Source organism: Neofelis nebulosa, chromosome 7, assembly GCF_028018385.1.
Source record: "Neofelis nebulosa isolate mNeoNeb1 chromosome 7, mNeoNeb1.pri, whole genome shotgun sequence".
Classification (NCBI taxonomy): domain Eukaryota; kingdom Metazoa; phylum Chordata; class Mammalia; order Carnivora; family Felidae; genus Neofelis; species Neofelis nebulosa.
The window spans coordinates 101,217,920-101,234,773 of record NC_080788.1 but is presented as its reverse complement, the minus strand read 5'-3'; the positions used below and the strand labels follow the sequence as shown (position 1 = coordinate 101,234,773).

General features: G+C 38.7%; 2 protein-coding genes across 6 annotated transcripts in view; one reads left to right on the top strand and one right to left on the bottom strand.

The window, feature by feature from the left end:
* Nucleotides 1–13,311, bottom strand: part of GPR137C (G protein-coupled receptor 137C) — a 65,384-nt gene extending 52,073 nt beyond the window's left edge. The window contains exon 1 of one of the 2 annotated variants that reach the window (XM_058739061.1): nucleotides 12,787–13,311. In XM_058739061.1, the coding sequence (XP_058595044.1) occupies nucleotides 12,787–13,200 (414 nt within the window). In that variant the 5' untranslated portion in view covers nucleotides 13,201–13,311. The remainder of the gene's footprint in view (nucleotides 1–12,786) is intronic. The other variant, XM_058739060.1, reaches the window with a different exon arrangement.
* A 542-nt stretch (nucleotides 13,312–13,853) lies between these two features.
* The window catches only part of TXNDC16 (thioredoxin domain containing 16), a 136,784-nt gene continuing 133,783 nt past the window's right edge, over nucleotides 13,854–16,854 (top strand). For 2 of the 4 annotated variants that reach the window (XM_058739056.1, XM_058739058.1), the window contains exon 1: nucleotides 13,854–14,078. The gene's annotated coding sequence lies outside the window, so the exon portion shown is untranslated. The remainder of the gene's footprint in view (nucleotides 14,079–16,854) is intronic. The other 2 variants (XM_058739054.1, XM_058739055.1) reach the window with 1 other exon arrangement.

The following is a 16,854-nucleotide window of genomic DNA, read 5'->3' as shown; positions in this document are numbered from 1 at the left end:
TTTGTATGGATATACCACATTTGTTTATCTCTGGTTTTGTTGGACATCTACGTTAATTTCAGCTTGATAAAGTTGCTGTGAACATTCATATTCAAGTTTTTGTACGGACATATGCTTTCATTTCTTTTGGGAATCTAGGACTATAATGACTAGGTTTATGACAAGTTTGTTTTCCTTTTTAGAAACTGCCGTTTTCCAAAGTGGTTGTAAAACTTTATGTTCCTATCATCAGTGCATACATTCCAATTAATCTCCATTTTTGCCAATATTGGTATAGTCAGTGTTTTTAATTTTAGTCTTTCTACTATATTTAGTAGCATCTCATTGTGGTTTTAGTTTTCATTTTCCTAATTATTTTGAGTATCTTTTCATGTGTTTCTTATTGAATTTTATTATAATTGAGCTGTAAGAGATCTTCATATATTCTGGATACAAGTTTGTTGTCAGATATATTTTCTCCCAGTCTGTAACTTGCCTTTTCCTTATCTGCCTTACAAACAAGTTTAATTTTTATAAAGTCTTATTTGTCGATTTTGGTTCATGTTTTTGTTTCCTAAGAAATCTTTGTCTCCTTCAAGTCAATGAAGATTTTCTTTTTTTTTCTTTCACAAGTTTTAGCTTTTATATTTAGGCTTATAATCCATGTCAAGTAGATTTCTGTGTGTGGTGTGAGGTAAGAATCAATATTCAGTTTTTTCAATATGGACAACCAGTTATTTCAGCACCATTGTTTAAAAATAGCATTCATTTCCTCCCTAAATTACCTTCACATCTTTGTAAAAAAAATCAATTAACTACATATGTATGAACCTAATTCTGGATTTATTCTGCCTCATTGACCTACATGTCTATTTTTTCCCATTATTACAATGTCTTGATTACTGTAACTTTATAATAAATCTTAAAATCAGGTAGTATGATTCTCCAACTTCATTCTTTTTCATAATTGTTTCAGCTATTTTAAGTCCTTTGTATTTGCATATACATTTTTATTTTATTTTATTCATTTATTTTAAAAGCATTATTTATTTATTTTGAGAGAGAGAAAGGGAGAGGGAGAGAGAGAGAGAGAGAGAGAGAGAGAGAGAGAGAGAGAGAGATGGGGAAGGGGCCGAGAGAGGGAGAGAGAACCCCAAGAAGGACATGCACTGCCAGTTCAAAGCCCAGCGTGGGGACTCAAACACATGAATTGTGAGATCATGACCTGAGTAGAAACCAAGAGCTAGGTGTTCAGTTGCCTGAGCTACCCAGGACCCCTTTCCACTTACATTTTTAAATCATCATGGCAATCACTATCCTGAGATTTTAATGAGGATTGCATTGAATGTATAGGTGAATTTGGGGGACAAATGACATCTTAATAATAATGAGTTTTCCAGGGTCCATTTTACCATTTACTTAGGGCTTCTTTAATTTCTCTCAGTAGTTGTCTTCTTTTCATTGTAGAAGACTTGCACATCTATTATGACATATATTTCTAAGTATTTTAATTTGTGGCGCACTATTTTTATTTCATTTTCTAATTGTTTTCTGCTAGTATATAAAATATAGTCATATCATGCAAACTTCTTAAATTCACTTATTAGTTACAACAATTTTTTGTTGATTTATTAGGATTTTGTACGTAAACAATCATATTACCTACAAATGTTTCTTAAATTCCATGTATGAGTGAAATTATATGGCATGTTTTCTCTGACTTATTTCACTTAGCATTATACCCTTTAGATCCATTCATGTTGTTGCAAATGGCAAGATTTCATTGATTTTTATGGCTAATATTCCATTGTATATACTTATACCACATCTACTTTATCCATTCATCAATTGATAGACACTTGGGCTGTTTCCATGTCTTGGCTATTATAAATAATGCTGCAATAAACATAGGGGTGAATATATCTTTTCAAACTAGGGTTTTTGTATTCTTTCATATTCTTTGGATAAATACCCAGTATTTTTTTGTATTTGGGGGGGTAAATACCCAGGATAGGATTATATCGTATGGTAGTTCTATTTTAAATTTTTTGAGGAACCTCCATACCGTTTTCCACATGGCTGCACCAGTTTGCATTCCCACCAACAGTGCACAAGTTTTTCTTTTTCTCCACATCCTTGCCAGCATTTGGCATTTCTTTTGTTGTTGATTTTAGCCATTCTGACAGGTGTGAAGTGATATCTCATTATGGTTTTGATTTGCATTTCCTTGATGATTAGTGATGTTGAGCATCTTTTCATGGGTATATTGACCATCTGTATCTTTTTTTGAGAAATGTCTGTTCATGTCTTCTGCCCATTTTTAATTGGGTTATTTGGGGGGGGGTGGTTCTTGGTGTTCTTTCTTTGTAATTTTTAAGTCTTTTTTTTTTTTTTCTTACCTTACTGCAATGTCTAGGGCCTTTAGCACAATGGCCATAAGAAGTGAAGTATCTTCTTGTCCTAGGGAGTAATGTATCTTTCTTTCTTCCTCTCTCTCTCCTACAATGGAGGCAATTTTATTTCTTTCCTTCCAATTCTTCTTTCTTTTCTTTCTTTCTTCCTTTCCTTTCCTTTCCTTCCTCTTTCTCTTTCTCCCTTTCAAGTAATCTTTATACCCAATGTGGGGCTTGAATCCATGACCCTGAAATCAAGAGTCACATGGTCTACCAACTGAGCCAGCCAGGCATGGAAGTAATCTTTCAATCTTTCATTATTAAGTATAATGTTGGCTATAAATTTTTTATAAATTTATATTGCTATATTGAGGAATTTCTCTTCTTTACCATATTTTGCTAAAAGTTGATTTTTAAAAAAATCATGGTTGTTGAATTTTGTCAAATCCTTTTTCTGCATTTATTGAGAGGATATGATTTTCTCCTTTACATTGTCAATAAGGTTTATTATGTTGATTTAAAAAATTTTTTTTAACATTTATTCATTCTTGATAGAGACAGAGTATGAGTGGGGGGAGGGGCAGAGAGAGAGGGAGACAGAGAATCTGAAGCAGGCTCCAGGCTCTGAGCTGTCAGCACAGAGACCAACACCAGGTTCAAACCCAAGAACCATGAGATCATGACCTGAGCCAAAGTCGGCTGCTTACTCGACTGAACCACCTAGGCGCCCTTATGTTGATTTTTGAATGTTAAATCAATGTTGCATTCTTGGGATAAAAAAATTTGGTCAGGATGTGTTATCTTTTATGCATAGTTTTGGATTTGATTTGCTAATATTTGCTGTTATTTTTCATTACTTTTTCCTTTATTTATTTTTTTAAATGTTTATTATATTTTTGAGAGAGAGAGAGAGAACATGAGCAAGAGAGGGGCAGACAGAGAGGGAGACACAGAATCTGAAGAGGTTCCAGGCTCTGAGCCATCAGCACAGAGCCTGACATGGGGCTCAAACCCACTGACCGTGAGATCATGATCTGAGCTGAAGTTGGATGCTTAACTGAGCCACCTAGGCGCCCCTTTCCTTTATTTTTAACAAAAAATTTTTAGGTGTTTATTTTTGAGAGAGAGAGAACACAAGTGGGGTAGGGGTAGAGAGAGGGAGGGGGACAGAAGATCCGAAGTGGGCTCTGCACTGGCAGCAGAGAGCCCAATGTGGGGCTCGAATTCATGAACCATGAGATCATGACCTGATCTGAAATCTTACGCTTAACTGACTGAGCCACCCAGGTGCCCCCATAATTACTTTTTCTGAATTTGGTATCATTTAGTCCTCATAACAACCCTATGGGATGGGCATTATTATTACCCATTTATGAAGAAGGGACATAGGCACAGCTGGTATTGAGATGTACTCTCAATCACTTCGTCACTGTCTCTAATTTGTTAATGTTGCTTTCATGCTCTAGTATGTGCTCAATTTCTAAAACTGTTCCTTAATAAAAAGAAAGTGTATCCTGTTGCTGGAAATTTTATTCCATGAATGATCACTGTTTGTATGCCCTTATATTTAATATATTTAAATTTTTATGTTCCTTATATTTTTCAAAAACTGAAGTAAAAATAGAAAATTCACGACTATGTGGAAATTTAACAACACGTTCTTGAACAACCTTCGGGTTAAAAAAGAAACCAAAAGGAAAATTAGGACATATTTCAAGACGTATTAAAATGATGTTACTTATAGCTTTTCATATATGGCCTTTATTATGTTGAGGTAATTTTCTTTTATTCCTACTTTGTTGAGAGTTTTTATCATGAAAGAATGTTAAATTTTGTCAAATGCTTTTCTGTATCTATTGAAACGATCACATAACTTTATCCTTTATTCTGTTAATATGGTGTACTGCATTAATTGATTTTTCTATGTTGAACCATTCTTGCATCCCAGAGACAAATCCAACTTGGTGTATGATCCTTTTACTGTGCTCTTGGATTCAATTTACTCATATTTCTTGAGGATTTTTACATCTATATTTATCTGGATATTGGCCTGTAGATTTCATGTATTGTCTTTGGCTGGGTTTGGTATCAGGGTGATGTTGGCCCTATAAAATGAGTTAGGAAATGTTTTATTTTTAAAATTTCTTTTCATATTTATTTATTTTTGGGAGAAAGAGAGACACAGCATGAGCAGTAGAGGGGCAGAGAGAGGAAGACACAGAATCCCAAGCAGTGCTGACAGCTCAGAGCCCGATGTGGGGGTCAAACTCATGAACTGATAATGACCTGAGCTGAAGTCAGATGCTTAACTGACTGACCCACCCAGGCACCCCAGGAAATGTTCTTTTCAATTTTTGGAGGGAGTGTGTAAGAAAAACTGTCATGAATTTTTTAAATGTTTGGTAGAATTCTCCAGGGAAGCCATCTGAATCTAAACTTTGCTCTGTTGGTAGGTTTTTGATTACTGATTTGCTCTCCATACTAGGTATAGGTCTTTTCAGACTTTTTATTTCTGTGGCATCAGTTGTAAAGTCTCTTCTTTCACTTATAATTTTCTTTTCTTTTTTTCTAAATTTCACTGTTTTTTTTTTTCTGTAGTTTTCTATTCTCTATTTCATTTATTTCTACTCTGATCATTGCTATTTCCTTCCTTCCACTAACTTTGGGCTTAGTGGGTTCTTTTTCTAGCTCCTTGAGTTGTAGGTTTAGACTGTTCATATGAGATCTTTGTTCTTTGTTAATGTAGGCATTTATCACTACAGACTTCTCTCTTAGTGCTACTTTTGTTCACATAAGTGTGGGTATGTTGTATTTTCCTTTGTTATGAGATATTAAAAAAAATTTTTTTTTAAATCTTTATTTACTTTTGAGAGTGAGCGAGCAGAGGAGGAACAGAGAGGGGGAGACACAGAATCTGAAGCAGGCTCCAGGCTGTCAACACAGAGCCTGATGTAGGGCTCGAATTCATGAACTGTGAGATCATGACCTGAGCCAAAGTCAGACGCTTAACTGACTAAGCCACCCAGAAGCCCCTGTCATGAGATATTTTCTAATTTCCTTTTTTATTTCTTCTTTGACCCAATGGCTGTTCAAGAGTGTGTTAATTTCCAAAGTTGTGAATTTTCCAATTTTACTTCTGCAATTGCTTTTTAATTTTCATTTCATTGTGGTCAGAAAAAAAAAACTTGGTTTCAGTCTTGTTAAATTTGTGAAGACCTATTTTGTGATTTAACATGTCATCTACCCTGGGGAAAGATCCATATGTGCTTGAGAAGAGTGTGTATTCTGCTGCTGTTGGGTGAAATGTTCTGCATATGTCTGTTAGTTTCATTTGGTGTATAGTGTTACTCAAGTGCTTTGTTTCCTTTTTGAACTTCTGTCTGGATATTCTATCCATTATTAAAAATGGGGTATTGAAGTCTCTTACTATTATGCTATTACTGTCTATTTCTTCCTTCAGTTCTGTTAGTATTTGCTTTCAGTCTATATGTATTCTTAAATCTGAAGTAAGTTTCTTGTAGACAGTATATAGTTGGGTCTTATTATTTTCCACTCAGTTAACTCTAAATGATTTGATTGGGGAGTTGAAACCATTTACATTTAAAGTAATTATTAATAACGAAGGATTTACTATTGCCATTTTGTTGTTATTTTTCTTAGTCTTGTTATTCTTTGGTCTGTCTTTTCATCATTTGCTATTCTCCTTTGTGATTTGTTGATTTTTTTTGTATTGATAAGCTTTGATTCCTTTCCCTTTTACTATTGTATAACTTCTATAGGTATGTGTGAGTAGTTACCTTGGGGTGTACAAAAAATATAACAGTTTATTTTAAGCTGATAATAACTTAAGTTCAACTGTATACAAAAACTCTATACTTTAACTTCTCCCCCTTAACATTTTTTTGTTGTACCACTTTGTGTATCTTTTAACATTTTTATAATCATTTTTCCTTAACATTTATACTGGAATTAAAAGTGATTTAATCGCCACCATTACAATAATACAATTCTATATTTGTCTATGTATTTATCTTTACATGAGTTTCATAATTATGCTATTATGTGGCTTTTTACCATCCTTTTAACTTGAAGAATTCTCTTTGGCATTATTTTGCAAGGCAGGTATGTATTTTGTAAGGCAGTTGATGAACTCCTTCAGCTTTTATCTGGAAAAGTCATTATTTTCCCATTTTTGAAGGATATTTTTACAAAGTAAATATTATTCTTTGTTGGCAGTTATTTTTCTCTCAGCACTTTAGATCATCCCACTTTTTCTGGCCTGCAAGATATCTGTTGAAAAATCTGTTTACAGTCCTATAGGGATTCCCTTGTAAGTGAAAAGGCTCTATTCTTCTGTTTTTAAAAATAATTTTGGCTTTTGACAACTTGATTATAATTTGTCTTTCTTTGGATTCCTCTTTTTTAATAATCTTCTGGCTTCTTGGATCTGGATGTCCATTTCCTACTCCAGATTTGGGAAGTTTTCAGCCATTATTTCTTTGAATAAGCCTTCTGGTCCTTTCTCTGTCTCTTTCCCATCCAGGACTCAATGCATATACTGGTCTGTTTGATGGTGTACTACAAGTCTCTTTAGCTTTGTTCATTCTTTCTCATTCTATTTTTGCTCTTCTGACTGAATTATTTCCAAAGACTTGTCTTTGAGTTCATTATCCTTTCTTCTGTTTGATCTAGTCTGCTGATGAACCCTCAAATGAATTTTCACATCAGATTTTGTGTTATTTTCAGCTCCATGATTTCTGTATCATACTTTTAAAATCTTTTCTAAATGTTTATTTTTGAGAGAGAGAAAGCATGAGCAGGCTGACAGGGGGGATTTCATAATCAGAAACTTGGTGTCTTTCATTAATTTGGGCAAATTCTAAGTCTTTATTCTTTTGAAGAATTTCTCTGAAATTCCAATTAGACATATAATGGACCTGTTCATTCTATTTTCATTCTCCCTTAATCCCTGTTCATAGTTTTGATTTTTTATTTTTCTGAGCTATATTCTGGGTTATCTTACTTTCAGATCCTAATTTCTTTGTTTAATCTGTTGTTTAACCATTCATTCCAGTTTTTAATTTTAATATTTTTAATTTAAAAATGATTTCCAAATGTGCCCAGAGTTTTAAAGTCATATATCAATACTTTTTACTTTCTTAATTCACATAAAAATTTTGTTATGTATTTGATTAATTCTAACATCTTTAATCTTGGTAGTGTAGATTCTGTAGTGTAATTTTTCATCTTATGCTTATGTTCTGTGAAATTTTATCTGTTAGGATTCTGGGTTTAAGGTATACTTCTCAAGGGGCACCTGGGTGGATCAGTCAGTTAAGTATCCGACTTTGGCTCAGGTCATGACCTCTCAGTTCAGTTCCTCAGTTCAAGTCCTGCATCAGGCTCTGTGCTGACAGCTCAGAGCCTGGAGCCTGCTTTGGATTCTGTGTCTCCCTGTCTCTCTGCCCCTCCTCTACCTGCACGTGCTCTCTCTTTCTGAAAAATAAACATTAAAAAAAAAACTTTAAAGTATACTCATCAACAAATGATTTGCATCTGCTCCTTCCAGGTTCTTGAGGTTACTACCAAGCCAGGATGCCAATAAACTACATTTTCAGTTTGGGTTTTATTTATTTTTTTCTCCAATTTGACAGAAGTGGTGTGAACTTGTGTGAGAATAAATTTGCCATGCATTCTCAGGAAAGACTTTTCTTTCCCAATTTGTACCTCCATCACCCAAGACCAAGGCAGAGAGAGGCACAAAGCCCATCAACCTTTGACAAAATGCTTATTTTTCATAGTCCATTTCCTGAAGATATACACTTTGAGAATTCTGGGATTAAGTTGGAGGGAATGAAGTCTCTGATTAGACTTCATCACAAGGTATTGCCTCCAATGTCACCTTGCCAGACCCCCAACACATAAAATTAACATCCAAGCTTTAGGCCAGCAGGAAGCAGCTAATAACCACCTCCAACCCCAAGGCAAACATCTGTGTGGTACTTTAACATTCTGCATTCACTCTGTGCGTGTGCGTGTTTTGTTTTGTTTTTTTACCTCTGAGGAATTTCTTCACTTCTTTGAAAAAGACTGAATACTCTCTGCAGCATTTTAAGGTATTTTTCTGAATCTTTGTTCAGCCAGATGGCCCTGGTTTCTACTTCTATAAACTAGGAGCTGAGGGTCATATGTTGAGAATGAAGGGGGAAGAAAGAGTTTGCTGGAGAGAGCAAAGGTTTGAAATGGGGGAAAGTGGGAAAGCAAATAGTAAAGTACTAAATAATGAAAAGTTGGTGGTGACCATCAGAATATATTATAAGGATCAATCACTTGATAAGATTTTATAGCCTTTGGCTATATGGTAGCTTTACATCTGATGCATAACCATTTAACCTTGGACAAATCACACCCTGCTTGTATCTACCTGTATCATGGGGGTTGTGAAGACAAATGTTACAAAATCCAACATTGAACTAAAACCACTATTTCCAGCAAATAGTAACTGACTCATGATGTGAGACTTGTTTTACAGACTTTTCTATCTAATAGATTTTGTTGAAACCAAATTAGCAAAGTCCTAATTACTATGGTGCCATTTACCATGATATAAAAATAGTACTGCTAAGCAAAACTCAGATATATTAAAGTGGTTTCAGTACTAATATTTTACCTGTGGTAACCAAAATGAACTTTTATCTAGTTATGTCACAATAATCCAAAAGAATCTTGGCATTCATACCATAGGCAAGCTTTTCAGTAGAAAACATAAAGACCTTAGAAAGTACATAAATAATTTACTTCAAATGTTCACCAAAATGAAGTTAATGTCCAAATTTTAGATGGCTAAATATTTTCTAGATTTGGCCTTTTCCAGATTGTCATTCAATAATATATTCACCATTGTTCTAGCTGCCATGAGATAAAAATATAATAAAGTAACTTATCCTTAAAGAATTTCCATTTTTGGTGGTGGAATGCTTTTGTGAGAAATCACAAAACATTATAACGACACCTAGTACATGTAAGTTTACACACTATTTGACCTATCATCGGTATTTGGAAGAATGTATTCATTGTCAGGCACAATGATAGCATCCATGATTGTAGGAGTTTAATTTTCCTAAATTTAATTTTCCTGGTTGTTTTGGCATTGTGATTAGGTCACCATATTTTATCCCAATTAAGCAACTGGCAATCATGTTACAAAACTGCAAGAAAAAAAGGTTAACATGGGCCTTGAAGATGAACGCGTTGATTCTGGGGTATATAACAATACTCCAAAGATAGTATACTATCAACTCTCATCTTAAGTGCTTTTACTTGTTCCAGTGGTAGGTAGCATCTTTTTATCAGATAATCTATTTTAAAGACTAAAGTCTTCCCTGGTAAAAGTGCAGGAGTGTGAACCTTTCTTTGGTAAAGTACCTGTTCTATTGATCATGCCAGAAAAAGTTTAGTAGGTGTTTTTAGATTAGTGTACAGTTTTTTTTCCCCCAACTATCTGCTTCCAGGAGGTTAAGTTGAAAAGTCTAGTTATTTCAAAAGGGCTACTTGTCCTTATCTCAATTCCACTCAAGTGTAGTCAACAAAAGAAAGAGTGATTTAGGTAGTTTTAACTTTTTGAAAACTGAATGAGTTTTAGACGAACCACCAAAATGCATTCAAAGTAGTAATGGTTGTTTTTCTAACTTTATTTTTATATTGCTCCATGGTTCTTTGTAACTAAGTCCTTAAAGTTAGAATGTTTTTAATCAGTGAGAAACGTATGCAACAAGTGCTTTAAAGAGGCTGACAGTAAGATGAAATTGGCATTTAATGACAGCAAAGAGAGTGATTTGGTAATCAAGAAGTACAACTATTCAAACAGGTATAGGATCTTTTGGTAAAAAAAAAAAATCAAATGTCAGTTATGTTTTGTTATTTGCCACTACATAGGCTTTCCCTACCATCCTTCTACAATACCAAGAACTCACTGAAAAAGCTTCATTAATTCAGAAGGATCAATTGAAAGTGTACTTCTAATAATGTAAATTCAAATTCTCTTTTAAATACAGATTCCTCTGGATTTTTTTCTAATGAATAAGGAAATGGTTTTTGGTCAAGATATCTTTCTCAGTTGAAAATTTGTTGTTTTAAGTACAGTTATGTGTCTTAAATTTGTTAATTTCATTATAAAAAGAGAAGCATAGACAATCTATAATTTTAGGAGACACTCCAAAAGGAAAAAGCTTTGATCTATCTTCTGAATTACAGTGTCTTGGTTTATTGTGTTTTACTGCTTTTTGAAAAGTACATCACACAAACAAAAGATTCCCTTAACAAGACTTTTAGACTTTTAATTCTTCCTCATTTAGCTTCCTCATCAGCAATTAAAAGTATGAAAACCCAATCTAGATATGATGCAGTTTATGCTGTAGAAGCATACTTTCATAATTTTGAACTTAACTATAGATGCTTTTACTATTGTGATAGTATTTAGCCACTTTGTGATTACCTAGAGGTGAGAGGTATGACTGGGAGAGGGCACAAGGGAATCTTCTGGGGCACCAGAAATGCCGTCTGTCTTAGTCTGGGTGGTGGTAACACAAGTGTAGGCATACATAAAATTTCACCTAGCTGTACACTTAAGATTTATGCCCTTTGTAGCATATCTTATATCTAAAATGGTAAAAAAAGGTAAAAAAAAAAAAATGAGTATTTGGCTACTTTATGAAATGCCTAATATTTTTACAGTGAATTATTAATATGATTTTATAAGTCCAAATGTATAGGGGAAAAACAAATTATCTGATGATCATGGCATAAGAATTGCTAATCTCTTTCAGGTAAATTATATCTGAAGCTAGAGTAAAACAAATGAGAGGTCTCTGGTGTTCTATCAGAAATGGTGTCAGGAAGAACACAATGTATCGATTTAACTATAAAGGACAGAAGTGTTAAAACAGAAGCTTAAACAACAACTAGAAGATGAGAACATCAGCAAATAAGTGACATGACTACGGCATGATTCTGTGATTTATGATTACCCATGCTTTTTACTTTTGCTTTTTACTGTTTCGGTTTTGTCATTATATTGCTTGGACTTCCAAAGGGTGGGGAAGGAAAGGAATTCAAGTTAAATTAGTTTTGTTTCTTATTTTCAACTGTTGTTTTCAGTGTGGTAAAAAGCTGAAGTTATGACTGTAATTTTAAAATTATGCATTCTACTTCCCCATCTATTATGGGAGAAAAGAGTTGGTTTACACAGGGAATATAAACAATCTGCCTCAAATGTTTTTTTTTTTGTTTTTGTTTTTTTACTTTTGCACAGAACTATGTTAATTCTCATCACCTCCAAAAGCCTTTGAGAGGATTAGCTGCATAGACCAATATTGTTCTATATTAGTCAGTATTAAGCATATGATGTCACCTTGTTTCCACCCCTCCTCAAGCTTTTTTTTTTTTTTTGGTGGGGGAGGGGAAGGGAGAGTTTTTGGGCAATTCTCAAAATTCTGTGGCTTAAATTCCACTAGCTGACACACATGATTGACAACCTTCCACTCTCAAACCTGTTTGAAATGGGTCAAATACCTAAGCGCTGCAGAACAATGCAATCCAACCAGCAATTCCCCATAAAAGAGAAAGGGGGTGTGATTAGGTTCCAGCTATTAAGTTATTGCAAAAACAGTTTAGTGGTTTGTTTCCGCAACAGTCATAGGTTAAGCTCGTATTTTCTATCTTAATTAGCTCTAAATAAACCACTAGGCTAGAAGAGGTAGGATATATAGCCAAAGCATGGAGCAAGTGGGGCCAACATTAAGAGCGTTACGGAGGTCTTTATACCGACCCTCGGCATCGGTTATCGATCATTAACCCTGCTGGGGAACTTATCGAACGGAATTTGTGTGAGGCTTATCGAGCCACAGGAAAGGAGATGCAGGAGGGAATATAAGCTTCTAATAAAAGAAACGCAGCAACAATAGCAGAGGAACAGCTCTGCCTGGTGACGTAATGGCTGGCAGCAGTCCAGCTTCAGCAGAGCTGCTGCTACCTCAGCATCCAACCTCTCTCAACACAGTCCAGCTTTGGCGGAGCTACCGGGGCCGCTACTTCTTGCGATGCCACTTTGTTGGTGCCACCAACACCTTACCTCGGAGGGCCAAAACACCGAACAAAGGGTTGTCCTGTTTCAAGTTGTCGGAACCCACACTCTCACTCACTCAACCCCGCCAGCCTCTGAGAAACCGAGTCAATCCGCTTCTTAAGTTTAGGGCGAGAACGCTGGCGCACACTCCAGGCGTGCCTCAGTTTCCCCAAGCTACTCTCGGGTCCGCCTCTCACTGTCCGATCCCCCCTGCCCCCGGCCCTCAGCCCGAGTTGATCGTAGCGGCCCCGCTCACCCGCCCGGCCCCGCATGCCCGTCCTCCCGCCTTACCTCCGCCAGGTAGAGGTTGAGGAGACAGAGCGTGGAGAACTGGAGACAGGAGGGGAAGCAGTAGAGCAGCCAGTGGGGGAAGAAGTGCAGGTGAGCGGGCGGCCGGAGCAGGGGCAGGGAGCCGCTGAGCGAGAAGGCGGCGGAGAAGAGGGTGGTCCTGAGCGCTGCCCACAGGAGACAGAGGAAGAGGCAGAGGCTCTGGTAACTCAGCCGCCGCTCCCGATAGAGGAGCAGCCGCCACAGCTGCAGGTAGGCAAAGGCGAAGAGCGCGGCGTAGAGCAGGGCGTGCAGGATGCTCAGCGCCAACTGCACCGAGCCCGGCACCGCGGCGCCTGAGGCGGCAGCGACGGCGCCTCCGCCTCCGGGCGTCGAGGGCTCGCGGCCGGCCGCCGGACCCGGCACAGGCACCCTCATGAGGGGGCTGGGGAGCGGGCGAGAGAGCGCGGGAAGGAAGAGGCCGGACTCGGAGCCGCCGTCGAGGGGGAGAAGGATTTCCCCCTTACCCCCCACCCACCCCAACCTCCAACCCCAGGAAACGCCGTGACAGGACCCGGAGCCCCGCGCAGAGCAGCCGCGGTTTTCCGGACCCCGCCTCCTCTCCCCGCCCGCCCCCCCCCCTCCGGGGGTCTCGGCTCCTCCTGCTGCGGCTCCGCTCGGTAGCTGCAAAAAACAACTCTCGGCTGGAGACAATCAGCTGAGAAACCCGAGCATTTGAGGCGCTCGCTCCGCACCGTGGGCTCGCGCCGATTGGCCCAGGTGGGCACGCCTCCTGCGCGCTGCACTCGGAAGGCCACGGGCCACAGGACCCGTCGCTCGAAGGCTCTGAGATCTGATTGGATACCCACTTTCCTCGCCTTCTCCCTCCCCTCCACTCCCCACCCACACTGCCGATTGGCCCGGCAACTACACGGCCAGCTCGCGCCGGCGGGAGGACTTGGTAGTCGCCTGTCACCTGGGGCGGCTTTCGCTCCGCCCCCTGCGCTTCCCATTGGTTGGAGAGGCCGCACGTAGGGAGCACGAGGAGAGGGAGGAGCCTTGGGTTTTTTTTTTTTGTTTTTTTTTTTTTTTTTTTTTTGTTTTTGCTTTGCAGGTCGACCCCTCCGTGCGGTGGTGGCAGTAAGTGTGAAGGGTTTGAGTGCTGCGCTCTATCTAGTAGGTGGGCGCATCGGTTAGCCGCTGCCCGCCAGAGGGGCACGGCGCCGCCTTCTGCCTTTTCTTCACGTGGCGGCAACTGTTGGCTGCGGGAACAGTCCGCGTCCTTCCGGGTAGGTCTGGCCCGCAGGTCTCCGCAGGTAAGTGTCAGCGCTGGTCCCTCAATCGAGGGGCTGTGGTTTCCGCCAGCACGGATGGGCCGCACCATCGAGTTCTGGAGTTTGGCTTAGAAGGGATCGCCCGGATCCTTCTGAGGGCCGCTTTGCTTTCTTCTTTTATGCCCCTGCATAAGCGGCGAGAAAAACATGACCCCTTTGTGGGGAGAAAGGATGGAATGAGAAGGGTGAAATGAAGCTTGAAGCAAAAAATTTCCTCGGAAAATGTCTCTTAAAGGAAGAGGGGTATTAGGATGAGATGGAGGTCCAAGCGACAAGTGAATAAGGGGAATGTGGGTCTTTGAAAGTTACAATTTGGAAAGATGCTCTGGACATAAGTTTAGAGAAAAAAGGCAGAAAGAGAACTGTAAGTCGTTGATGAACGTACTGTCTAGGAAGAAGTAGAATGGTTTGTACTCCTTAAGTTCCACACGTATTCCTTCAGACCTCAATCCTGTTTTCGGTGGACGGTGGCGCTACTCTTGGGCCTCAGACAGGTACAAAACAAATGCTGTGTTATTACTGCAAATAAGTGAGGGAACTTCCAACCTGTATTGGACTGACATGACATTGCTGACTCTTTTTTCTTTCTTTCTTGTGTTTGGTAGTAAAATGAGCAAAGTGACACAAAATGATGTATTTTCCTTAGAATGGGCACATCACAGATTCAGTATCCCTGTGAAAGACACTGCTACATGTACTGGTTCCACCAACTCTGCCTGCCCTAACTCACCATACTTTGTCCTAATGTTTTGTGCAAGAGGAGTGTTGCTACCTTCTTTCCAAGCTAAGTGATCTTCAGGGAACTTTAAAGTCCGTTTTGTGCTACAGATTCTGGGACAGTGGTTCACCCAGGCGCCAGATACTGGTGTGTTTTGGATTCTTTATAGGACAGACTGTGATAGACATTTAGGCCTGGCACAGTTATGTGGATCCCTCAGATGCAGCGGAGCAGTCAGCTGAGCAGGCTGTTCATTGCAGCCTAGAGTAGTGTACAATTTGTTGAAAGAAATTAATAGGTCTAATCCAACATCCACACTTTAGAGAAGGATCTCATGTTTATTGGAATTTACAAGATACTTCCGAGAATGTGGTTAGGGCACTTACACAGTTCTTTTTGAATTGCGACAGAGTGCTTATGGCAGCGGTGAGTTAAAGTGAGTTAAGCAGTTATGTGCGTAAGTGCGTAAATTAAGCATGAATTCAGAGTTTGGTGATTTTAGGCACTCATCACAATCAGGGGAACCTCTTATTCCCTGACATGCCTTTTTTTTTTTTGTATCTTCCATAATGATGGGGTACCTGTTTCAGTTCACGAATAGACTTTCACCATGAAAGTCTGTTTCTTTTATATTTTCTACTCAGAGTCATAGTAAACAACATCAGGATAATACCCATACTAGTTTTACTATGAAATAGTTTTGTGAAATTTTTTATCCCAGAGCAAGTCCAGATAGCTGTCTCTTTTCTCCTTCCTTTTTTGGGGGTGCATGATGGGCATGCAGTTGGGGCAGATAGAGGATTTTGCCCCAGCTGCCGTGAAGGGGCTGTGAAGTGGAGAGATGTTGAGTCTTTTTTTTGTCCTGCACCGAGTCTTAGCTGATAAACTGTGCTGAGAGCTAATCCACATTTTATTTGAGGCTGGTCCAGTGAGCAGGTTGTCTCTGGTAGCAGCATTAAATTGTTAAGCTAATTTTTGCCAGAATGTTCTTACAGGAAGTTTGTAAGCATTATATGCTCCATTTGTTGCACAATAAAAAATGTGTCTTTTCCCAGAGAATGATGCCCACAGATCTTGGTATAATTTGTTTAATGTTTACAGTTGTTAATTTCCTCTTTTTCTTGCGTGGGAAACCATTAGTTTTATTGTTAATCATAAGGGAAATTTGAGTCTATAAAGAGGAAACTAACCAAAGTCTTCTAGAAAAACTTGCTGCTTGATATTCTAAAATATGAAAGTGTTCAGATGCACAATGGTTGAATATTGTTCTAGAAGGGTACATTATTCTAGCACAGTGGTCTTTAAACATTTAAAAGCAGAACTTTTTTTCCAGTATTATTATAAATAGGACCCAATCCCAAAGTGGGAAGAGTCACTCACCAGCTGCTCCAGCTGTGGAACACATGAAGGCAGATCCTTCCTCCTGCCCTCCCTGCAAGGAGATGAGTTTTCCTGTTGAAATTTTTCCTCCTCATTGCCCCCGGGGGCTCTCTCAGTATTCAGGTGCTGAACAAAATTTTGATGCATTTTATTTGCAAGCTTTAGCTCTTTTTGTACTACAGTCTCACCCTTTTGTATTTGACCTTAATTGTCACACATTTTTTCCAACTTTAAATGACTTGTGCAGGCATACGTGTTTAGAGTTTAGGGATGAGGCAAAACTTACATCTTGCATACCAACTCTGATTAGTGCTGACAGGAACATTATCCTGATGAATTGAGGGGACCCTCCAGGCTCTAAGGGTAGGAGTCTGCATGTAGTTGGGAGATGTGTGTACTATTGGCAAATATTTGCCTATGACTTCCGCCTTCTTTTAGTATTGACACCTGTTGTGGTTATAGTCCATTGCATTTGAAAGAGTCCTCTTCTCTTTTAGAATCTTCCCTATAGTGAAATTGGGTCAATTTCCTGTGAATTTTTTTTTTTCTTTAACATTTATTTATTATTGAGAGACAGACACAGAGCGTGAGCAGGGGAGGGGTAAGGAGAGGGGGAGACACAGAATCTGAAGCAGGCTCCAGGCTCTGAGCTGTCAGTGC